This window comes from Anser brachyrhynchus (assembly GCF_964034855.1).
Source record: "Anser brachyrhynchus genome assembly, chromosome: 2".
NCBI lineage: Eukaryota > Metazoa > Chordata > Aves > Anseriformes > Anatidae > Anser > Anser brachyrhynchus.
The window spans coordinates 120748361-120774024 of NC_137695.1; the positions used below are offsets into that span (position 1 = coordinate 120748361).

The following is a 25664-nucleotide window of genomic DNA, read 5'->3' on the forward strand; positions in this document are numbered from 1 at the left end:
GCTCCGTTTTTCAGATATGCAAGAAATATTTATAGAGAAGCAGCATGAGAAGAGAGGTTTATTTTAATCCAAAAAATGGATTTAGTTTTCTAGTGACAACTAGATAATGTTATATGTATTTTCTTAGATGCCACATCAATTTTGGGGATGTGCAGGGGCAAGATATGAAAAGTACAAGAGGAAAAACTGAGGCACAAAAATTACTTTCCTTCATGCTTGAGGTTAAGAGACTTGGTTGCTTTTAATGGCACATTGAAAAGATTACATGAAGTTCTCCCACTCCCACCAATAACAACATCCCAGAGCTTGTAAAAACACGTTCTGTTTTGTAGCAAGTTTCTGTATTCTGAAGATTGTATTAGGAAAACAACCCTGCCTATATCCTCCCTTCCAAGCAGGCACTTAGGCTCAATCCATATGGGAATGGACGTGTTGCAGTACCGCATTTTTAGGCAAACCACCAGTGGTTACAAGCCTCAGGCCTGCGTTAGATAAGCTCCCCTCACCCCACTCCCTGGGAAGCCTGGGTGAGTATAGCACATCTGTACTGCAAATAGACTGTGACGCAGTCACTCCGACTACAGGCTGCCTCATCTGCTAAATCAGTATTGCATGGTGCAATAGTGCATGAATGTACCAGCACAGACTTGAAAGTACTTTCTACATGTATTTGCGAAGTGCTACAGTTAACTGAAGCTTTTTTTCCTCTTTGAGAGTATAAAACTAAATTTTGCCTCAAAGTGTAGTTGGAATCTGAACTGGGTATTTCTGTTACTCTGTTACTTCTTCCCTAGAGTTAGCTAGATTTGTTTCATTCTCTCATAAAAGGGGATAGGAGGCTTTTTTTTTCTCCATCAGAGGGAAGTCCTGAATGCAGAATTCTTACTTTCTAGGATAGTGAACCATTAAGCTGATGAATTTATATAAGTCTAATATCTGTTTTAATGGGATTGTTTCTCTTCACACACATCTCTAGAAAAAATGATCCAAGCAACATATCATTAGCTAAAATGAAACATTTTCTCTTCTCACACTGTTTTGTGTGAGGTCTGGTTTGTAAGGTACTGACAGAGTGCCTGCTAGACTGCAGTTCAGTGGGACAACACCTACTCTGAGATACTTTTCTGAGACTGGACTGTGAACAGCTCAGGAAAGAAAACACAGAACTAGGCAAAACTTTTCAGACTTTCAGATGTATGTAAATATTTTTTCTTAGGAACCTGTCAAATACTGGCTACATGATTTCTTCTTGGTAAATTTAGCACTTGCATTGCTATTATACATAAGTTTTCTTGTTCAAGGGCCCACTCTTTCTGACTTCAAGAATATCCTCAAAAAGCCATTGACTGAAGGAGCTCACACAAGGGAACCTTCAAAAAGTTATTGTTTTCTGCTCTTGAATCTGTAGAAACTTGTACATTAAACCAGTTAAACGTCAATTAGTCATCACTGCCACAGGACATTGTTTTTTACTATATACTGTAAAAACAATGAAATAAACATAAGCATTCTAATCACTTTTACGATGTCTATCAAATCGGTCCATTAAAGCCTTCCATATGCTGCCTGGGATCGTTTGGTGCTTCTTTATCAAAGCCTGAACTGCAGTCTTTGTCTGAAAAGAGAGGAGAAAGTTGGCCTTTACATACCTATGTATGCGATAAAGAACGGTACAATCACTGACTTCTTGTCACAGTTTTAAAAGGTATCAGGCAATTCACACACAGATCTACTTTAAGAAAAAAGTTCTCTATTATATTGGCTAGTTATCCTAACAATGCTCTCCTTGGAAAGGAAGGGAATAAAAACATTGAATTGCAGTTTGGAGAGGCTCAAATTATTGGGATTTACCAAACCTGAGATTGACTATGTCAAAGTAGCCTTTAACATATGCAGACATTAAGCTTATGCAACTTCCATCCCCAAAGGTTTTCAAAAGCACAGGATACAACCTCACTAGTCTGATCTCATGCTGTGACCAGGAATTCGGACCTCCATTTTTCCTCCCCAGCAAGAATTCTTCTGAGTTTATCATACTCAGCACGCACATAAGACAATTCATATCTAAATTCTGTTTACTTTTATGTGAGATTCAAATGCAAGTTTGTGACAAGGATGCATAAAATACTAGGTATTTCTGCTAGTGAAAAGGAAATAACCTCTCAGTTTTTCCCGATGTATTTAAATTTGAACTAAGTGGAGCCAAGTACTACAGTGATCTACACCAGAACCATAGTTAGAGTATCACTGGGAATATAAGAGTAGCTAAACTTTTCCTGACAGATTCAATTCCTGGCTCCTTTCCAAGGCTGTCAACCTTGACCACTGTCAACCAGATGGCTGTCAGCCAGACCACTGCTCTCATCTCAAACACAATTTAAGTCTTTAACTAATAGGAGTTATCGCAGTTATCAAAAGCATGCATGAAACAAAGTTAGAATTCCCAGGAAGACAGAGCTCACATGCTTTGAAGGGGTAAGGGCATCCCAATGAACTATTACTACGTCAGTACATACTGATAAGTATCCATCCATTTTATAATCCTGAAGCTTAACTACCTATTACTTCAAGAAGCTAGTAAAAGGGTACTTGTCTTTTTTCAAGGGTACAAAAAATGGTTTCAAGTGCATATATAATAGAGGACAAAATGTGTAGTTCAATATTGCAAATAGAGCCAACTTACCTTTTCAACTAACTCATCTGTAGTTATATTTGGATCATAAGGGATCGGCTCCCCTATATATGTGCGAAATTTAACTGGAAGTCCTCCGTATGGAGGAGTAAATGGCAATCGTGTACTTTCATACAATTTTCTGAAAAATCCTGTAACAGTTAAAGGAGGAAAAAGTGAGATTATAATCATAGGAAACACAATAGAAATGTGAAATCTGATGGATTTGGAAGACTCCTTAAAAAAATGCATGCTTTATCTGATAATCAAGAAGAAATTACAGGATTTAGGTAGCTGTTCACCAAAACAAAGCTTAAACGAATTAATAGATCACTAAAATAAGACTTCATTAAAGAACCAAATCACACAGCCCCAACCAGTTACACAAGCTAGTTCAATATTTGAGATACCTCTGACCCCCAGCAGGCATGTTAGAAAAGCTAAGTTACTCAGAATCTGAAAAACAAAGTCCAGAAGAAAAGTGAGCTAAATTTAAGAGAAAAGAGGAGGGTACATGCTAAATACTTAAATATATATTTAAAGTTCTTACTTCGTTCTTTAAACATCCTGTATCCTTCTCGTACATTTTGAGTGTACATTGGAATGATGGGCTATGGAATCATGAAAAACATAAGTAAAAACATTATATTGAGGTTGAATTTATGTTTTAGTTTTTGTTAATGCAGCTAAGAAAATGACTTGAATACAGAAGATAATCATCAGTTGTTCAGGTAGCAAACATGGAATTTTGTTATCACTGATATACTGAGAGCTGAGTAAAGCAATGGCAGTTCATTGTATTTGGAACTTGTCTTACATTCCTGCACCGAACCTTCTGATCGTTTATCAACATTCACATCTCAGTTTGGGACACAGATGCATGCTAAACATTTTTCTTAGGAAGGTATGGACAGACAGACAGTGCATCACCTGCTGGTAGCCAACAGTTTGCCAAATGTTTTCCACATCATAGGCGATCATGACAGAGGCTCAGACTTCTGTTCTGCCTAACCAAGGCAATAAATCACCACGCTTCTTCACACTGGCATTAAGTGCATTGGCCCCGAGTTTTATGTCTTTGAATCCTTTTGAAAGCCCTTCCTGGACCTCAGGAATCTTAGCTAAAGACTGTACCAATGAAACTGGTGTGTTTTCAGAAAATTCTGGTAGACACATTTTTATTTTCCCAAATGAAATAAAAAAAAAATAAGTAAACGAGTAAAGCATGTTGAATTATAACAAATAACTATTTTTTGCCATGATGAACAATTACATATCCTCTTTGCAATGATTAGGAAAAAATTATAATCGAGCAATACAAATTTTGTGGATTTGTTAAGAATCAAGTATGGCCTGAAACTGTCAGCTTCATATAGGTCACTGATAGAGGAGATCTATATAAGCCTGAAAAATTTACAAAACTCACACAATTGATATTACTTTTAATGACAGCTGCTATTTAGAACACAGAAAAAAATATACTAATGTGACCTTTTCACCAGTTAGTCTGCTTTTCATTCATTATCTATGAAATATATATTTGTTTATGTGGGAGAAGACATTAAGTGGAGCTAACCAAATTATCAAAATTATTTATTTTGCAATGTGGAAGTTACCTTTAATAAAGAGGTACATTGTTTAGTATATATATTTATGGAGATAACCCAAGGTTGTACTCATTGAAATACTGGGAAGAATTTTAGTTTTCATAAATGTTACAAATACTATCCTCCATTATACTAATTTTAGAAAGCTAGTTTTTAGTTGAATTTAGAAGTGATTAAAATTGAACAATTAACATCCCAAGTAAAGGCATTTTTAGAGACTATCACACTAGTCTGCACAAAAGTTTTTACTTCTTCTTCCTATTAGTAATTGCATGTTTTAGCTAAAAAGATTAAATATTGTGCCATAATATTCCAACAGACAGGGAAGTCCAGACTTCTTTCAAGCAATTAACTACTACCTGCTCTCTTGAGATGATATTATGACACAAGAACATGACTTTATACCTTTAACTCCCTCCCCACCTTCTGAATGTTCAAACCTACAGCTACAAATGTCCTTGGAGCACATCCTGCCTACTACGGCAAAGCAAACAAAAAGTGAGCACACACATGCAACGTAAGATGCACTGTTCTTTTGGGACACTTAGCTGGGAGGGGCAAGTGCCAGGTTGCAGTTTCTGCTCTCAGAATTGCTCTTCTATTTTTCTTTCAGAGACTTACAGTATGAATACAGCTACTTACAGCACTGTACAGCTATAGCATGGAAGTCCACATGGAGAATGGAGAATAGTAGCTCATGTAAATGAACTACTGTTGGTGTAAGAGTTAGCCCTGGTTTCACTACACTGTGATGCAGTGCAGTACTTACCTGTGAGCAGGCAGATGATTAAATCCTTGGGTTTGACTTAAGGATTGTTCCAATCATGCAGTATCAGAATCATATTTTTCATTTCTGATGTTTTAAAGGGCAACTGAATCAACACTCTTGTAGCAAAACAGAAAATTAGAAGAGCAACTTCAAAAATACAATTTTTCTGAATGTATTAGTCCTACTATGACTGTGCTGTTAGAAAGATACAGAACTTCGATAGCTGTTTACAGCAAGGTATCTATCTGGGGCAGGCAGGCAGAGAAGGCCTAGTGATTATTTGGTAACCTCTCAGCTGCTGGTTCTTTTTTCTCACAGTTATTTTTAGTCCATCTTACTGGTTTTTTTGGATGCAGACTTACATCCTGATTAAGTCTGGCTTTTCTGCCTGTGCCTTAGAAGCGCGTACCTTGAATAATCTGTGTTAAACTGATATTACAGTAAAAGCTTAAAAGTGAACTACCTTAACATCCTGCTGAAAGTCAGCAGGTCGGTGTATCAAATAAACTCCATAACAGAAACCAATTTATGTTTCTCAGCTCCCACAGACACTGCTGTTTTTAAGTCACCATTTTTGAGGAAAGTGATACTGTATTAAAAGGTGTATATCTTTCCCTTTGGATGTACACATAAAATGTAAGTGGGAGTCTAAAAAAAACACGTTATGCATTTATTGCAGTATCACTGACTGAAACAAAAAGTTTTGTGATTTCTCTGGCTAAAGTTAAAATCATGTGTTATGAATAAGAGAGTGGTCAGCTCATGAAGTGTTGCAGAATGCAAGTGGGCGTTCACATTTGGCTCACCTCATCAGTTTCTCAAAGTAAGGTTTCACCGATGTACACCCAATATAATAACATCATTGGAAGAAACTTCTAGAAATCCCTTGGACAAATAAGGCAACTTATGTCCTCATTTACCTGGACAGTACTGGACTATTCATGGCCTACTGCACTACCGTCCTTAGGCAATTACAGAACAAGAAAACAAGTTCACTTCATTATTGCAACTAAAAAGAAAGACACGAGATACCTGAACTTGAAAGTCCTATCTTGCAGTCTGCAGTAAGATTTCATAGTTTGCAGACAAACTAACAGTGATTGTATCAGTACATACAATGATTCTTTTTTTCCCCTGTATCATCCCTTTCCATTCTTTGGAACCATATTTTGAACATGTAGTTGAAATTACTTTTCTGAAAGTGATGAAAGAATGCCTTCATACTGTTAGGAATCACTACCATAGAGCAGAAACCACAGTAAAAAAATAAGAAGGAAAAGGACCTAAGTAAATCCAAATAAAGAACTCAAAGCAATGGGGATCGTTCAACGAGGGGGGGGGGGGAAAGTTACACACAGCAAAAATATCAAAGTATGTAAAGCTGTGGTATCAAATCCTTCAGAATATGAAATTATGGGAAATTATCATAAATTAACTCTTAAAATAATCAGTAATATCTTCTAAAGTCATAACTACTGGACACTTTAAAAATAGCACATTAAGTTTCTGCTATTAATTGAATACTGTATGTCTAACATTTAAAATGCTGGAAAGTCATCTACCAAAAACACTTAAATATTAGGAACAGTGCAAGAAAACATCTCTTAGGCTGTAAGGAAACTGGCAAGCAACTACAACAGTTACTTGCATACAATGATCAGCTGATGAGCTACAGAGAAAGTAGCAGCATTCAGTCACTAGGCTGATAAAACCTGGTACATATTAAATAAAAGATTGTGCCTGTAAAAGAGCACAGTCCAACCCATAGGGCTGATGAGCTGAGAAGCAGTAACCTATAGATTTAATTTGCCATGCTGGAACTGAGCTGGATCACACCCAGCCAACTCAAAAAATCACTGAATAGTTGAGGTTGGAAGAGACCTCTGGAGATCATCCAGTCCAAAATCCTTGCTCATATTGGTTAGCCTCCAGCATGTACTGGTGCTTGGGGTTAGTATCCCCTACAAGCAGGACTTGGCATTTCCCTTTGCTGAGCTTAATGAGGTTTCTGCCTACTCACTGCTCCAGTCTCTCAAGGTCTTACTGGAAGGCAGCACAGCCCTCTGGTGTATTGGCCATTCCTCCCAGTTTCGTGCTATCAGAAAGCTTACTGAAGGTTTGCTGAAGGTACACTCTGTCCCATCATTCAGATCATTAACGAAGGGTTAAACAGCATTGGTACTGCACCAGTGACCGGCCTCCAGCTTGACTTTGTGCCAGTGATCACCACTTTCCCAGCCCAGAAGTTCAGGCAGTTCTCGATCCATCTCACTGCCTACTTACCTAGCTCAGATTTCCTCAGCTTGTCTATGTGGACCTTGTGGCAGACAGAGTCAAAAGCCCTACCAAAGTCAAAACAGACAACATCCACTGCTCTCCCCTCATCTCCACACCAGTCACCTCATCATAGAAGGTCATCAGGTGGCTACTGCTGATCACCCCCTTGCTCTTTGTGTGTCTGAAAGTGGTTTCCACTATTAGTGGCTCCATCATCTTCCCTAGGAACTGAGGCACACTGACTTGCCTGTAGTTCCCCAGATCCTTCTTCTCACCCATCCTGAAGACAGGTTTGATATTTGCTTTTTTCCAGTCATCAGGAATCTTTCCTGATCCCTATGACTTTCCAAAGACAATTGACAGCTGCCCTGCAAAGACATCAGCCAGCTTCCTCTGCACTCATGGGTTCATCCCACAAACCAGACTTGTAATTAATTCCTCCTTTTTCTTTCTTCATCCTGTGCGCATCAGTGTACAAGCACTTCAGAGGAGCACCCAAAGCACGCCATTTTCCCAGAAGAGAGCTTTTTTCCCAGTATGAGAGCTTTCCCCCAACACTGTCCTATAGGTACGTACTTATTTGCCTTCCTATGCTCCGGATGAGCTCACTTCAGCAATTTTGTTGATTACCAAGTCCCTACTGTTTACATCACCCTCGACCCTTTGCTAAATGAGCTTGTTCACCACTTCCTCACTTGACTGTTGATTACTCCTTCCCTTCCTCTTAATCCCTAGTTTACCATCACCAGTTACAGGAAAGCAGGGCCTCATTACATCGTGACAGCCTCCAACTAAATACTAAACATAATTCTAGCATTCTTTTAACTTCCATGTGCGTATATTATAGAAAAGAAAGAAAACCAACGTGTTTGAAGCACTATTTTTATTGGAAATTTACAAACAATAGTTCCTGCTTATCTTTTACCTAACTAGATTCAAACTGTTTTTTGGCAAAGATAAAATGCAGGGATCCTCAGAAATGAAGGCTCTTCCCCATTAGCCCACCAAAGTTGAGGCACAGACAGAGGGTATTACTGAAGGTCAGGTCACTGACATACCTAACTTCAATTGATACAAATGTATGTCCAGGAAGATCATGGATTTACATTAAATAGTAACATTTTCCTTCTCTGACCCTGTGTAAGCAGGGTAGTTACACAAGATGAAGTGGAAACTGAATGGGGAAATCTGCAGGCAAGAACTGAGGCTGAAACTACATTCCTTGCTTGCTTTTCGTTAACTTTTCCAGAGGAAGAACTGTTAAACTTCTATAACATTAAATAAAGAATAGGAATGTGTATTCAGATATGCAAAGTTATTTCTGTCTTGAAACCCTCCTGTTCAAGTAATCTATGCCAGGTTTGGAACTGCCACGTAGGTATTATGAGTACTGTAAAGTGTGTTTGGTTCTCAGTTGATGGCTACACGGTATGTATAATAAACTCGAAACAAGATGATGTTAGTCTTCTTTTGCCTTCAGCCATGATCCAAGTATTAGGAAAGTACATGGATTGCTACATTACAGAGCAAGTTCTGTTAGTTTAGACGAGCCATCCCCAGTCTTGAGTCAACCTATGAGACCGGTTTGACCAGTAGTGGAAAGGATGCACCAAGGGTAAATAGGAGCAATCAAACTCCAACTTTGTCAAAAGATGGACTCCAGTTAATACTGTGGCGTAACTTCATATACAATTTCTTATATATGGTTAATGTTGCCCACTCTGGTGTTAAATGCACAGCACTTTTTTTTTTTTTTGTGTGTGTTTTGTTATGTAAGGTATTTCTGGTCAAAGATCTCCAGAGAAATAGCAAAGATGCCCAAAGTTCAGTGGAATCTGCAAGTTAATTGCAGCGACGCTCACCATACTGAAATCCAGGTGGCGCTATATTAAGGTCAAAAATTGAATTAAACACTTTTGAGTATTTAAAAAAATATATATTACATTTAAGAGTTACATTATAAGGTCACAAGTGAATTGAAAACATCTGGCAAAATATTATTCAAATGGTTGAGGCAGCTTGAAAGACACATGAAAATAAAATGAAGCAAAATCACTTGTTGAAGTGACATCTCTTTCTGACTGTTCAAGTATATTATTAATACAGAAGAGGAAATACTATAAGGGAATTAAAAATGCCCATATGAATTTGATTGGGTTTATCCTGTTCAGATTCTGGTATTTTCTAGTAGTGGTAGCGTATAATATATGAAATATTTTGACTAACATTTACAAGTCCATGCTTTTTGACAAAAGGGTAGAGAGGTGGAACAAAAGCACAAAAATGTGACTTTTAAAAGACCACATAACAAAGAGGTAGAAATAGGACTCCAGGTCTAAAAATACTTTATCCATTGAATAATCCAATTCCTCTGTTTTTTTTTTTCTAGAGTTTTGTTACCTCCCATAAGATTTCAAAAGACAGATATAGTTATGAAGAAACATTAAACTGAAGCATGCATTTTGCAACCCTGGGTACTTTTTAGTAGGAGTTTTGGCACAAATAATGTCATGGGAAGAACTCCACTTCCTGTAAAAATTCCCTGTAAAAATTCTCTTATATAGATGGAAAAGGATTACCTTTATTTGGAAGGCCAAAGAAAAGCACAGGAGAAGATGGGGCATTCATAACAATGTACAGAAGAAACTTATGATTTCACAATTCCATGGGAAAGTACTAGTACACATCCAGGCTTCATCTATTCCGCAATGAGCTGTCACACACACAGTGCTAGGTGTGCTAAGTCTAAATTAAGAAAGAAAATTGGTCTCTAGTTTTGATGATAGGAAGTGGCAGTTAGGAAAGAGACAGTGTTGCTGCTCTTTGAGCTCTATGCCATCCCAAATAAAATTATCTGCGAGAGTCTATATCAGAGAAAGAGTTTCACATGTGGGAGTCTCACAGATGGGAAAAGTCAGAGCCAGTGGTGGAAGCTCGCATTTGTAGATATCATCCATATGGAAAATCTAAATGAAACTGTGTCCATACATATATTTGCACAGTGTGAATCAATGGAGACACTCCTCTAGAGAAAGAAAGATGATGCTGAGAATCAGACATCAAGACCAAATACATTTTGGTGCTCTGTGTCTACTTAGAATTAATTCTTGTCTTGTACTATTGTGCGCATTTGCAGCTGGAGGGTATTAAGTTCCACTTCTGGTTTAGTATCAGCCAGAACACATGCAGCTCTGGTACTCAGACACTATTCCATGATGCAAATGGAAGCATGGTAAGTGAGGGAGATAGAAAAACTGCTTCAGAAGTGCACATATTATTCAAACTCAAATGCAAATGTAGACACACATTGTGTTAAGCTGATGCAATCTTTCACAAGCATGAAGAAAAGTAACGGCGAGGACAAATCCTGGAACCTTTCAGAATATAAGAAAAGAAAGGAATGTAACAATAAGATGTTAAAGAACCACAAGAGAATGATCAGGCAGGTAGAAGTAAAAGAAAGATAAAGTTAGAAAATAAGTATAGTAGGATGAGAAAAAAAGCACACATTACAACAACATTGTGAACGACCACAGTGTAGATTCCTGAAATACAGTCAAGACATGTTAGATGCCCACAAGATGGAACTGTAGAAACAGAACTGAAGAAATGAAGCTGTTGCAAGGCATCCAGGAAAAAAATCTACACAGTTCCATTAAACTCATGCTCCCTATGGTTATTGTGTTTGAAGAAGGTGGTGGGAAAAGGAAAAGAAATCTCTACTCCCAAATCTCTCCTTCTGTATGGAATATACTCCAATGCTTCTAAACTGCATTTTATAATGAGACTTGCATGCAATAAGCATAAACTGGGATTGGTAACATAATACTCACCACTTTTGCATCTAGAGCAACCTGAGCAAAGCCTTTTCGATTTCCCCACATGAGCTGATAACTTTCATCACTGAACAGTGCTTCTCTAACTCCACCTGGTGATATAGACACCAGGTGACCATTCTTCAGTGCACTGAGACACTCCTCCCTCGTACCTGGCATAACACCAGTCACTTCTAACAGTAACTTGAGTCCTGTAATAAATAAGTAGCATGTAAGAACAAGATTACAGCTAAACAAAAATCTAATAACTGTGTTTAGACTAAGGCAAATTTGCACTAAGTAAATAAAATATGTACAGAGTAAATATTGGCTAAGTGACAGTGTTTTTGCCCAAATGTTATAAAGATAAAACAGTTTATCAAGAGCACCACCATAACCCAATGCCTACATATGCTCTTTTCCATAATTATCAAACCAGCAGCTATGCAACTGAGACTTGTGCTTCATAGCTAGATATCCAAAAACAAACATCTAATTCTTCCTCCTGCTTTTTAAATAGGTTTTAATACAGAAGAATTATCTTTTTCAGTACAATACAGGTTATTGCAAAAATAAACACCTAACAAACACCTACTTTTAGTGTTCTCTTAAAATGTAATTTTTAACATAAACATTAAGGTTTTTAAACTGTAAAATTGGGTGTTCTGCGGTTAAATTGCAAACTACTTGGGTTAAATTGGGCTGCTGTATGACTCTTTAGATGCATGAATGGCACAAGTTAAGAGGACAGTTTCAGCATTGCACAAACCAGTGAATGGTTCACACAGTTTATGACACCAAGTTGGGTGGAACTGTTGACCTGCTTGAGGGCAGGAAGGCTCTACAACGGGATCTGGATAGGCTGGATCAATGGGCCAAGGCCAACCGTATGAGGTTCAACAAGGTTAAGTGTCAGATCCTGCGCTTGGGGCACAACAACCCCATGCAACGCTACAGGATGGAGGAAGAGTGGCTGGAAAGCTGCCTGGCAGCAAGGGACCTGGGGGTATTGGCTGATAGCTGGCTGAATAGCTGGCCAGCAGTGTTCTCAGGTGGCCAAGAAGGCCAACAGCATCCTGGCTTGTATCAGAAACAGTGTGGCCAGCAGGGCTAGGGAAGTGATTGCCCCTCTTTACTCAGCTCTGGTGAGGCTGCACCTTGAATACCGTATTCGGTTTTGGACCCTTCGCCACAGGAAGGACATTGAGGTGCTGGAGCATGTCCAAAGAAGGGCAACAAAGCTGGTGAAGGGTCTGGAGAACAAGTCTTATGAGGAACTGTTGAGGGAATTGGAGTTATTTAGCCTAAAGAAAAGAAGGCTCGGGGAAGACCTTAGCGCTCTCTACAACTACCTCGAAGGAGGTTGTAGCAGGGTGGGCTCTTCTCCCAAGCAATAGTCTCTTCTTCCAAGTTTCTTCGACCAAGCAAGGGGACAAGTAGTCAGAGTCAGTATTACAGAGCCACTCTAACAGTAAGTTTTTCAAACAAGCTGTGTGCCCTACTCCAGGCCTTGTTCAAAAGTATAGTTTTGACATCATACCCCACTGCAATGTCTACCCCACACAGAGGGTAGGTAGGTAATTAATATCCTACCATTTACCAGATTCTTCTGCAGTCATAGCCCATTGCTGATGAAGCAGCATTAGATTAATAACATAGTCCTAACCTACACTTTCTAATGAAGCATGACATTTCATCCAAATACATCTATTTGTTGGCTTTGGAGTGTCTATCAGTATTTTTATGACCTTTCGCTTACCAAGCAGAGTATTCTACCCTGTTTGGCTTTCTGCATCTACCAGCTTACATCCCGGTCTTTTAGTTTAAAAGCTGCCTTCAAAACGTAATAAATATTAATTCCACAAAAACCAGCAACGGTTTGATTGAATTCATGATGCCTAAATACAAAAGAACATGTTCTTACCTGGTAAACGAAAGACAAAATGATCAGCTACTGACAGACAAAGTCTTTTCTTCCAGAGAAACAGCCTAGATAAAAAGTAAAGGTAGTCTATTGGAATAGCTCCGTGGTAATAAACAAGAATGCCTGGTCCTTCTGGTAGGTTTTCCACACCATGAAGTTCATAACCTGTTTGGGATGTAAAGCAACACACCGACAATGACAGCTGTAAATTATATAGCAATTTAAAACATTTTTTACTGTCCTTTATTAAAGGACTTCCATAGAGTTGTAAAAGCCTATGCAGTAGCTTTAAAAGAATTACATTCAGGATGGAATTTTCAGTTAACAGCAAAGAGAAAGCCCCTCAGCCACCACCTACTCAATGGACTAATTCGTTGATAAATTTAATCACCAGATCAGACTTTAACCTGACATTGAACCAGAAGTGTTGGCCATTAAAAACTTTTTCCACCTCTAAGTGCAATAAAAAACAAACAAGAAAACATTATTATACTGTTATGACTCTCATTCTCCCAATTAAACTGCTTCAAACAGACAAGGCTTTCCTGTAACATGAAAGTACAAGTTTCCAATCTGTATCAGAATGAAAAGTTTGGAAATAGATAACCTTTTAGGTAAGCATTCAAGTTAAGCAAAGTTGGGCTGGGGACCCTTTCATTGTGTTTTGACATAATAAAAAGTTGACCTGGTTCACAGGCTCAAGTCCAAAGCAGAATCCACAAGAATCCCAAATGAGTCTTCAATGCATTCACTTAACAACGGAAGGGAACTTCCTCATAGGCATGGACTTCTATAAATACCTTTCCTGGCTCTTCCTACATTTGATGTAGGAACCAGGCGGAACCAGAGTAGGAAGCTAATGCATACAAAGGCTTGAGAAAGCCACAGCTTCTACTAACTAGAAAATCTATTCCACCTGGTCTGCCTTTATCTCTATCCCTGATATAGCTCCTTTCATAAGCCATTTGAAGAGAAGGACAGGGATGGTACAGGCAGGGTCCTAGCAAGAGGTGGAGAAAGTTTTAGACTGCAGTATACTTCAAAATTACAGGAAAAAGTTGTGAAGAAGGGTAGCAACACAGATAGCCTGTTATTCTTATCCTTAGGGCAGCAAATTAAGTCTTGCTAACAGTCTTAAACTACGCCTGTGGTAAGAACAGGTACCTAGCTTGTGGCTGAGAATTTTCCTAGGGATTAGGGTGTGGTGAAAGCGTCTAAAGGTTAAATATAACAAAACTGAGAAGTCAGATTACTTGTAAATTCTGCTATAGTACAAACAGAATAATTAGATACCACATTTATTTTTCCATACAGCTCTTGGAATTATTTTAAGTTTTCATAACAGTTTTCTCCAACTAAAAATACAGTAATTACGGTTCCAAACAGTTGTTTTGATCATATAAGCGGGTAACAAACAGCTACTAAAGTAAAAAAAAAAAAAAGAAAAAACATTTACTTCCCTTACAGAGAAGTTAGCAGAACTAACATTTACACCATACCTCACTCAGAATTGTAATTCAAAGCTTCAGGCAAGTCTTGTCACACTTACCATGCCATATTCTTGCATATATATCCCAAAAGCTTGCCACAGTTTTTCTTGCACTATCCCAAACATTGCTCAAGGGATCTTTTGCAGCTTTTACCTCATCATTCCTCTGATATATTAAAAGCAAAACATTAGTAAGGTAAATGAAAAAGAGGATTGTTAAAGGAACAATAAAAAAAATTAACATTGCACTAATTGTCAGTGAGATGATGACCATGTGGAAAAAATATTTCTTCAGGTATTCCACAGCAGTCCATTCTTCCAGTATGTAAGCAAGGCAGCTTAGGTAGGTCATAGGTAGCTGTCCTGAAGCACAGGATTCTTTTCTACCTATCATTTCCTGCATGAGAGAAGGGGAAAAAGTTTAATTTCTCTGATTATGAAAGCTTCTCATTTAGAAAAACAATTTACTGTAGAGGTACTTGATGCCTGTTTTGTTACAGCACAGAGTTATACATTTTGTCTCTGTCATGTTATGATAGCTGCTTTCCACTATTGCCTGTAAAGAGTGATGAGACTACCATATACACTTATGGATCTTTCTATACTGCTAGACAATAGGGACTCATGGTACAATGGTTGGAGTCTGGAGTACAGCCAGGGGATCAGAAAAGCAAGCTACACACCTTAGGAACACCTTTATTCCCAGCAGACCTTCAAGACAATTGAATGCTCAAACTATCAACCTCTGGAAAGTTACCAGCTACAACAGAAAGGCATTTTTACATTAAGCTCTTGTAGAATCCTAAATGAAGGATGAGGACCCACGGAACACATCCAGTGTCAAAAACATTTATCTGTGTAAGATTTCTATGGTTAAGTGACTTAACGTTCTTTTGAGTTTCTAAAAATTAAGTGCTTTCAGCAGTTGGCCAAGAAGACTGCCACCAGAGGTCTGGGCTCTTTAGATCCTCCTCAGAACCCAGCCTTTGGTTCTGGTTCTGCTCTCAATTCGGTAGCTAGGTGAGGGAAACCAACAGAAGAGCAAGTGACTGAGCTAGAGGAAGAGCCGGCAGGAAAAACCCAGACAACTGTGGCTTCTTCTGGAGGGCAAGAGGTGACTGGGACAGCATTTGCTACTGCTAGCAGCACTGTAAAAAGCAGTACTTCACCGCTGTTCCCCATCCATACAACCACGCCAACAAACCCTTCTTTCAGACTTTCCAGGCTCCATGGGCCTAGTGATGTTTTTGCCCCAAGTGTAGCTATTTCCTTAGGCTATTCCTGCACCTGGCTACCTGCATTACAGCAGGTAACGGTCTCTCTGTAGTGCAGCAGCATTACAGCACCTCTTGCTTGAAGTCTTAAGCATTAGCCAGACATTACAATCATTTTCAGCGATTCATAACTGAATGCAGCTTTTATTTACCTTAACCAGGTTACTGCTTGTTTAACAAGCAACTTTCCAGTCCAGCACCGGAACAAGTACAAACAAGAAACAAATCACAGCTGCCACAGTCAGTGCCAAGACCATAAAGCACGGCAAGCCCAGACTCTTCTGACTTCAGCTGGCTACTTGCATGAGCAAACCTGTTCTACAGTACCGACTGCAACTCCCGTCTTTTTATTTCTCTGAAGCACTGGATAAAATACTTAGGTGATCTGGTGTAAAGCATAGCTCCAGTACCACAGCACACCAGCTCAGCTCTCCAGGACACGGGATGGCTTCCAACCCAAAGAAAACAAACACAGTAACTGTAAGGAGAGCAAACTAGGAGCGCGAAGGAAGCGAGCACTGCTTTAAATTATGCTCAGCACGTCGCAAACAAATGAAACCTACATGGTAAATAACATCACTAAATTACCAGAGTTGTTTATATATGGATGACAGGTGCCTGGCTCAGATGTACCAAGATCTAGAAGTTCTCACTGGAGATAGATTTTATAGGTACCATGAAAGAAATAAAAGCAGCAGTCCACATGATTTGGGTATTAAAATCTCTACTTTGAAGGTGTTTAAGAAGGATAAGGTGGATGGTGTGGTGCTACTCTATAGAAAGGACGTAACTACTTGTTAGAAGTTGGTGATAACAAGCACTGAGGATTTGTAGTCCTTATTCTTAAGTGTGCTCTGCTGAAAGGGCCTGGGAGAAGGCAACGTTAAGAGCTTGTCTCAGGCTACCGAATCAGAAGTATTAAACACTGCTGGGAATAACTCATTCAAACCTGTAACGTGGGGTGAAGGAATGGATGTGGTGTTGTTATGGAGGCTTCAGACTGGGAACAGAGACTACTACAGCCTGCAACATAACTTAGATCTCCTTGAATTTGGAGATAAAGCTTCCATACAGATAGTAAATATACTGATAATAAAGTAAGTATTTCTAACCGCTGTATGATATGAAGATTAACTTGAATATATTAAGAATGTCAATTGCCAAGTTCCAGTCTAAGATTAATATGTCCAGGTATCTTGTTGTACCTAACATCCTTTTAAAAAAAAAAACAAAAACAACAACAACAAAAAAACATTCTGACCTCATTTTTAGTAATCCTCAAATCACTAGGGAAAATCCAGAGGAATGGAAGAGATTTAATATTACTCCAAAGTCCCCCAACACAAGTAACTACAGTCTCACCAGCCAGAGAAATCACCAGCAAGACTACTGAAAAGCTGGTACGGGACAAATGTAACTGATGCCACTCATTGCAGTTTTGTGGGAAATGACCTTGCAAAAATATGAACCTCACTTCTTTGAGGGGGTGAGAGATTTATATCTTGTGTAGGCTTTACGTGAGCAGCTGCTCAGAGGCAGCACCCACCTTTCCACCACCACTCTCCACCTCTGGCCCTATCTGCAGCAGTACCAGCTGGCTCCCTGCTAATACATAAATAAATGCTGGCACAAAGCAAAGCCACTACTGGGAGCAGCCCATACCTAACCTGGCCTACAGTGATTATGAAAGTACATTACTAATGCCACTTGGCATTTTGTTTAAAAAAATAAAGCTCATTTTGACATCATCATTCATTTCATATGTTAAGTGACACGACAAGAAAGTTCCCATCAGTGGCAGCATGCCCACCAAATGAGAACTGATTCTGTATACTGTATTATTTAGGATTTTCAGAATTTTCTCCTAATAATGGGATGTTACATTGATCAATGCAAACAATGTAACATCCCACTGATTCCTTCTCCATCTCACTTTTGATGTAACAGAAAATGACTTGCTGGATGGAAGACTATTATATTTAATCTTGTTTGCTCACAGACTACAGTACAAATGAACATTGATTACTTATTCATTTCTGATTTAAAGTTTAATACACACTGAAAAAGGCTGTAGAAAAAAGAAATTCAAAGACTTAAGTGTCCAAAAGTAATTTTAAAAACCTACAAAACAGGTATCAGCAGCACAGATTTGACTAAGGACACATGAAAGTAGTCTGGCACACGTGGAGTGAGCTAACTTTACACCTGGGTGAGAGGGTGGCTAAGATACAAGCAAGTTCTACACCATTCCAGTTGAATCCAAGCCAGAGTGGGAAAAGTGACTGAAAATTTGACTAAGCGAGAAAACAAGAAGGAGCACGGCTTTTTCTGGTAGTTAGGATGCTCAACCAGGTTTCAGTTCCAGCTCTCATACTTCAGTTGTACACTTCCTTAAACATTTCATAATGAAAAAATGAACCATCAGCAGGGTTTCAACCATATGATGTGAGTTTGAGTCCACCGTGCCAAATGTATCTCTCCATACTACCTGTATAACAAAGACCTACAACAGAACAGGACTTCAATTGTTGTCATGTCCTACTGGCTAGCTCTCACCAGTCCCTCATTGAGACCACAAACACAATTTTGCAGCATCCATTCTGTCCAACACTACACAGAGAACTTATTACATACCTGTTGGAGTGTATGTTACAAAGCTTTTACTAAAGACTTGCTCGGTTATGCACTGCAGGACAACACAAGAGTTAACAACACATTTACACATAACTGCTATTTTGCCCCCAAGTCTCAAAATTCTAGGGAAAAGTTTCTCTTCTGCTTTTATCAAATCTGAGCCAAGAGCAGCTCCCATGTTCTTTACAACTGAACAACCTGTAAAAAGCTAGCAAATGGGCACAGCGTTTTGTGAAAAACATTTTTTAGTTGTCTTGGTATTTCCGTATCTCATCTAGCAAGGGATATGAAGCGTTACTGTTCTGAGTGATCTCGTTGTTCTTTTAGAGAACATCTATGTTGACATGCAAGATGTTTGTTTTGGCTCCACCTATAAAGCATATCAAATTCCAGAGTAATAGCCATATCGACAATGTAGAATTACAGGTGATGTCACATGGAGACAGAACTAATGTCTCCCTACTTATAGGGGAGCTCCCCTTCCAGCAGGAGACTCCTGTAGCACACATCATTCAGATCCCCAGCCCTTGCTGAAGGAGCATTTGACGATAAGGATAATTTTATCAGCTAACATTATAATTCCAGGGAACAGAAGAACAACAACAAAACTGCCACAAGAGACACGTGGCAGAAAAAATAAAACCTTGCAGTTGCCTTTCAACCTCAACTAAAGACCTGATGATCTTGGTCTCAGTGCTCAGCTGTTTGTTCCTGGCAGCAAGCTCAGCAGATCCTAGTGGGACGAGCAGTGTTAAGTAGCTTGAGACTCTTCTGTATTGAATTTTTTGACACCTGCTCTTCTGTGGCAGGCTCTTACTCTCTATTCTGTCAAACTCAACCGCTCCGTTCACAAGGGAAGCAATAGATCAGTTCCAGCTCTACATCTTGCCTCTCAATGCAAATAAAATTCAAGTTTTGTGTTTTCCAGAATTTTTATGGTAGATCCACAGAGAATAATTCTTTTGTTGTTCTCACAGAGACATCACCTACTCTTCTTGCCACATAAACCCACGTATCTCATATGTTGCTATGTGTCTACAGCTTTCCCCTAACTTAATGTATTAGCAGCACATCCACCCCAAAACTGAAGGCACCATCCCTCCAAAGTAGGAAACTACCACCCTGTAAGCAATTTCAAAGTCCAGTCCTTCTGCTTTTGGTAGATATTCGACCTTTTGAAGACACCAAGGGTACCTAACCCAGCAGATTGCTTCCCATCTACTCTCTTAGTACTCAAACGCATAGAATCACAGAGTCGTTAGGGTTGGAAACGACCTCCAAGACCATCTGGCCCAACCATCCCCCTACCACCAATGTCACCCACTAAACCATGTCCCCAAGCACCACGTCCAACCTTTCCTTGAGCACCCCCAGGGACGGTGACGCCACCACCTCCCTGGGCAACCCGTCCCAGTGCCCGACTGCTCTCTCCGAGCAGAAATGTCTCTTAATTCCGACCCCGGCCGAGAAGCGCCCCCCGCCGCGCGTCTCACCTGCCCGCGGCAGCAGCACCAGGCACCCCGCCGAGCCGCCCCTGGCCCGGGATAAGAGGCACGGCCACCCCCGCGCTGGGGCGAGGCGGGGCTGGGGCTGGGCCTGTCAGCCCCGGCGGGCTCCGTGCCCAAACCTCCATCTTTAAACCGTCCGGGATGCGGAGCCTGCCGCCGGTGCTGTGGGGGCACCGCTGCCTACCGGCAGGCAATGGCGTCGGGAGGGCGTAGGCAGGCGCCCACCCGCCCTCAGGGCTCCCCACAGATGACAGGCGGCCCAGCCGCTGCGTCCTGCGGGGAGCGGGTTTCGGGGTTCGCCACACCGGCCGTGAGGGGGGAGCGCCGCACTCACTGCCTCTGGTGGCATGCCCTCGGTCAGTGCGGGTTTTGCATGGACTGGGGAAACTCACATCAGCTGTTGAGCTGGGAACGTGCAATGCTTTCACAGGATCATCACAGAATGGCTTGGGTTGGAAGGGACCTTAAAGATCCCCTAGTTCCAGCCCCCTGCCATGGGCAGGGACACCTCCCACCAGACCAGGTTGCCCACAGCCCCATCCAGCCTGGCCTTGAACGCCTCCAGGGATGGGGCATCCACAGCTGCTCTGGGCAAAGGAAAAATTCTTTTAAGGGCTTAGAACAGGATGCCAGACAGACAAAGGGTATAATGAAATAGAAGGCAGTCAAACCTTGCTTATATGGCTAAATTAAGCAGAATACTGTTTTACTATTACTCATTGTATGGCTAGTATGACAGAGGTCATATTTAGGCAGATAAGATCAATAGATAACAATTTTTAGGTTCAGGAAAAGATCAGCGTGACCTCTTTAGGACAGGTCCATTAATTTGAGTTGAAACTGGGCAAGAAATTCAGGGATAACAACAATTTGTAAATAAAGATGAGAGGAACCTACAATCTAGTTTCCTTAGTGAACACCAGTAACATATATATATATATATATATATATGATCAGAGTAAACTTCTTAAGATAGAAGAGGTTTCTAAGGGAGATTTCAGAGTTTTTCTTTTCCACGGTAAAACATGCTGATTCAAGACTGGCATGGGTCTTGAAGGCAGGCAAAATAGTCCGTCAACTGCCATTCACAGTGTGGCACTGCCCTCACCCTTTCAGAAAGATCCATCCAGACTTGAAAATGCTCAGGGAGCTAAGCAAGCATATTCAGTAACACCGTGAGGAGGTTTTGGAATGCTTGCCCAGCAGGATTTATTCCTAAGGAGGATTCTTCAGCAGAGACTCCCTCCAAACTTTTGAAGAGTCTTTGGATTCAGCTGACGTGAACAGACTGGCTTGCCACCTGCACTTCAGAAGACGCAGAGGACAGCAAGCAGTGCTCCCACCTGACCATCTCCTCATATACCCACATTTATCAAAATGCTGAGACAGAAATTGCTGTCTTTGCACGAGTCCCATGAGATAAAAAATTATGTCAGCAGTACATTTCTTCCTGCCCATACATTAGGCTATAGCTTTGGTTCAAGGAAAGTAGTCACAAACCTGTGGAAAAGCATTCACCAGTGATGCTTCTCTGCTCGCTTCTGGCTTTTATGGGTCAAGACAGGTTAACAAAATGCAGAAATAAAGTGTTAAAAATTATAAAAGTAAATTTATGTGGTCAGTGCAGATAGAAAAAGGGTTGTATGTAACACTTACCAGCCAATGCAAAATCTAGCTGAAATGAAGTAATTTGTTCTGTTTACATGTGACTTGTTTTCTTGTATTTGCGTGATTGTACTGTCACGCAAAGAATCTGCACAGAAATAAAAGAACTAATAGTACTATTGAAAAACAGAAGTATAATGAAATAACAACCATGATAACATGAATATTGAAAGATGCGTTGGAATAAAGAGTATTGATTAGCACTGGAATGGGCTACCCAGAGAAGCTGTGGATGCCCCATCCCTGGAGGCGTTCAAGGCCAGGCTGGATGGGGCTTTGAGCAACCTGGTCTGGTGGGAGGTGTCCCTGCCCCTGCAGGGGGGTTGGAATTAGGGGAAAGATTAGGGGAAAGAGGTTCCTTCCAACCCAAGCCATTCTATGATTTTATGATTCTATAAAAAAGAATTTCATAGCTGTCTTTGCTATCTCTCTCTCTCTCTCCCTCTCTCTCTCAGAATAATCTTGAAGAATGATTGGAAGTTTTTTCAGTTTTAGGGATTGAGGCCTGCGGCAGCATATTTGGATATGAAGGGAGATTTCTGATGGCAGATAAACTACTCTGAGGGATTTATGTTATAACATGAAAATAGAATTTAGGAATTCGAATCTCATGGAATGAGAGAAGGTGTTAAAGAGATGCAAAATTTCAACAGGCTGAAATTTTAAATGAAATAATGGCCTAAAATTATAAAAAGACATTTCCAAAATAGTTGTACAAATAGCTAGTGTACAATGCATATATCATGAATATGAAGATTCTATGAGAAATAGAGGAAAAAGAATCTCAGTATAAGATGCTGTCTCTTATGAATCAAGAGCATACGTTAAATGAGGAAAAAAGTAGTCAAGATTTTGTATCTTCAAAACAAAAGTAGCAACCAATGAAAATGAGAGAGAAATTAAAAATTAGCAGGGCTGGAAAAGTACTTTAATTTTGAACAAGGGCAATAAGATGGAGCAAAGGCAGATTGATGGTAAGGATGAAAGACTGGAAAGTACAAAGGTGGAAGGAAAAAATAATGTTCAGCAACTGTAAGGATAAGACGAGTTAGTTTTCTTTGTCTATATCAGAAAAAATGTCTAGGAGATGCAATTGCAGACCAAGTAATAAAGATTTTTAGCAGCTTCATGAAGTTAAGAATACCTGATAACTGAAGAATAACAAATTTAGCACCGATATTTGAGAAAGTAAGAACAGAACAATTGGGCGTTACCTTTATTATGCACTGCACAATAAGTTTCAGACCAATGTATTTTAAGAAAACAGTAATTCCGGATGTGGAGAGATGGTAAACTCATGTCTCATTTTCTAATTGCAAATCCTACCAAGCTAACCCAATCTGTCTTTGCCAAAGAAACTAGGCTAAAAAATAAATAAATAAATAACAAAAAAGGAAAAGAAGTTTCATCTATCTGAGCTTCATGAAAGTTTTTGATATGTTATCTTACAGCAAACTGAATGTTTTGATGTTCATAGAACCTGGCTAAAAGGGTGACAACACACTGTATTGAAAGATGTTATAAATGGCGTACCTCATGAATAAATCATAAATGAAATGATTAAGCCATTTCAGCAGTATAAAGAGAGTGGACTAATGAAATTTACTTGTGAGCAGCTTTGTAAGCATCAGTACAAAGAAGAACTATAATATTCTATGGGAAGATGAACAATCTTGATAATGAAACAATGGGGGGAAAAGTTATTTCAGGAATAACTGCTAAAACGCCACGGTTTAAGAGTGCAATGGTGCATACCATTGGTAAGAAACATATCAGTGGAAGCAGATGAAGAGAAGACTGGACTATACGAACCAAATCACACCAGTGGCAGAGCTGCCAACTTGTTGAAACCATGGAAAGGATTTTAGTAATAACCTTAGGGTTTATCTGACAAGATTTTCCGGTAAGATTAGTGAAGAGTTACATCCAGTGTAGAGGCTGTAACCATGGAAGGCATTACTGAAACATTCTTTAAAATACTGTATTTAAATACATTTCCTTCCTGTTTATAAAGATTAACTTAGATTGAAACAAATATATAAAAATGTCCAAAAGGTGACAAGGATGCAAAAGCGTGTCTTAGGAATAAGACAGAGGCATGTGTCTTGTTTTATCTGCACCTAGCAACATGAAATTTTAAACAGGGTATCGCTGTTGTCTTTATATAATTTTGGGGGTAAATTGGGAGAAAAGTAACTGAGTTAAAGGTCAGTTGAAGCACAGAATAAGTGAGTTTTAATGGTCAGTCTGTAAGTTCAGGTATATTATATTCAGGTAAGATTTCTGGCAAGAAGAAGAAAAAGGCTTGAACCTGTTTTCAGAAGTAATAGAGTTTCTATTGCTATTTGTAAATTGAATCTAATAAATAGGTTATGGAAAGCTGGAGGTCCCGTTCTCATGTTGCTTACAGGACACTGGAGGTGAGTTGTTCAACGAGCTGGCTTGCTTTGCTGAGTGCCAGCTCTCTTACATATACAAGACCATGAGAACCAGGGTGCTTTGCTATTCAGTTTCTGCATTTCTTTTTTCATACCCTCAACCTCATTATTCTTCTTTTTCAAAGCTGTTGTCCTGGTTCCAGTTAGGACAGAGTTAATTTTCCTCCTAGTAGCTGGTAGGGTGCTATGTTTTGGGTTAGGATGAGAAGAGCGCTGATAACATGCTGATGTTTTAATTGTTGCAGAGCAGTGTTTACACCAGGCCAAGGACTTTTCGGCTTCTCGCTCTGTCCTGCCAGCGAGCAGGCTGGGGGTGCAGCAGGAGCTGGGAGGGGACAGACCCAGGACAGCTGACCCAAACTGGCCAAAGGGGTATTCCATCCCATCTGACATCATGCTAAACAATATATAGGGGTGGCTGGCCGGGGTGGGGGGCCGGCTGCTCGGGGATAGGCTGGGCATCGGTCAGCGGGTGGTGAGCAATTGCATTGTGCATCACTTGTTTTCTTACACATTATTATTATTAATACTATTATCATTATCACTATTATTATTATTGTTATTATTATATTCCTGTCTTAATAAACTGTCTTTATCTCAACTCACAGGCTTCACTTTCCCATTTCTCTCCCCCATCCCAGAGAGGGAGGGGGGAGGGTGAGCGAACGGCTGTGTGGTGTTTAGCTGCCAGCCAGGTTAAACCACAACAGCTGTTAATCTAGGCCAACTGTTTCCAGATTCAGTGCGAGCAGATACAGTTGTCCTCAGCCCACTAAGGCTAGAAACATTTTAAACAGTGCAGCTAGAGTTTGGCACTGTAAGGAAGTGTAACCCATCACTATATAATAGGTTTTCATCCTGTCTTGTCATGCATACTTTGTTAAAGGTTTTCAGCAAATCATTTTCTGATAGCAGAGATAAGTGGCAAGGAATTTTTGAGTCTCTTCCCATTTCTAAAGAAACATTGTTCCTTGGCAGGTATCGTTCTATTTCTTTTCTTTATACATTAATATTTTGTAAATCTCCTCTGCGTTCTTTTCCAATGTATCTCCTATCTACTGATGCTCAGATCAGTTTCCTTCCCTCCCTGTCCTTTACATCTAATCTCTGTCTGCATTATTCTCAGTTGCTATTTCCCAGTGCTAGTTCTTAAACTGAGATTCTCTCTCTCCTTTCCACATTTCTGAATCTTCTGTTCTCAACATTAACCCATCTCACCTGAACAACCCCTGCCTTGTCACCATCCCCTAGGTTCCTGGTTTCTTGGCTGTTTATCACAATGTCACCAACGAGAGCTTCTCTCTCTGATTTAATGCATCCTTCCCCGGACCCCTTCATGGACCCCCAAAGCTGTTGGATCTCCCCACCTTTATTACCAGGAAATCCCACTGTCCATTCCTAGCTCTTTTATGCACTATGGATCCTTTTTTAAAAAAAGACTGCTCTCCAGTCTCCTCGTCCATCTTCGTCTTTTAAACCCCACTGATGTTTCCCAATCCCCCAACATTCCTTCCCACAACCTCCACTAGTTTCTTGTACTCCTCATTACCTCCAGTTTCCAGGAATTCAGTTGCTTCCATAAAATTTAGTTGC

The 25664-nt window shown here is 39.9% G+C and overlaps 1 protein-coding gene across 1 annotated transcript; it reads right to left on the minus strand.

The window, feature by feature from the left end:
• Window positions 1–222: 222 nt before the first annotated feature.
• Window positions 223–20085, minus strand: LOC308190162 (DGAT1/2-independent enzyme synthesizing storage lipids-like). The gene is made up of 7 exons (XM_080581180.1): window positions 19954–20085; window positions 14613–14949; window positions 13064–13228; window positions 11158–11351; window positions 3222–3282; window positions 2684–2823; window positions 223–1615 (listed from the first exon to the last, which is right to left on the minus strand). The coding sequence occupies exons 2-7, from the start codon at window positions 14944–14946 to the stop codon at window positions 1511–1513; spliced, it is 999 nt and encodes a 332-aa protein (XP_080437306.1). The 5' UTR covers window positions 14947–14949; window positions 19954–20085; the 3' UTR covers window positions 223–1510.
• Window positions 20086–25664: the final 5579 nt, after the last annotated feature.

Bases quoted from the DNA above. Each gene is read 5' to 3' on its own strand.
- LOC308190162 (XM_080581180.1), bottom strand. From the start codon at position 14,946: ATGATAGGTAGAAAAGAATCCTGTGCTTCAGGACAGCTACCTATGACC. The intron at 2,824-3,221 runs GTAAGAACTTTA...TAACTGTTACAG, and splicing joins CAGGATGTTTAAAGAACGAA to GATTTTTCAGAAAATTGTAT. The intron at 1,616-2,683 runs GTAAGTTGGCTC...CTCTCTTTTCAG, and splicing joins CAGATGAGTTAGTTGAAAAG to ACAAAGACTGCAGTTCAGGC.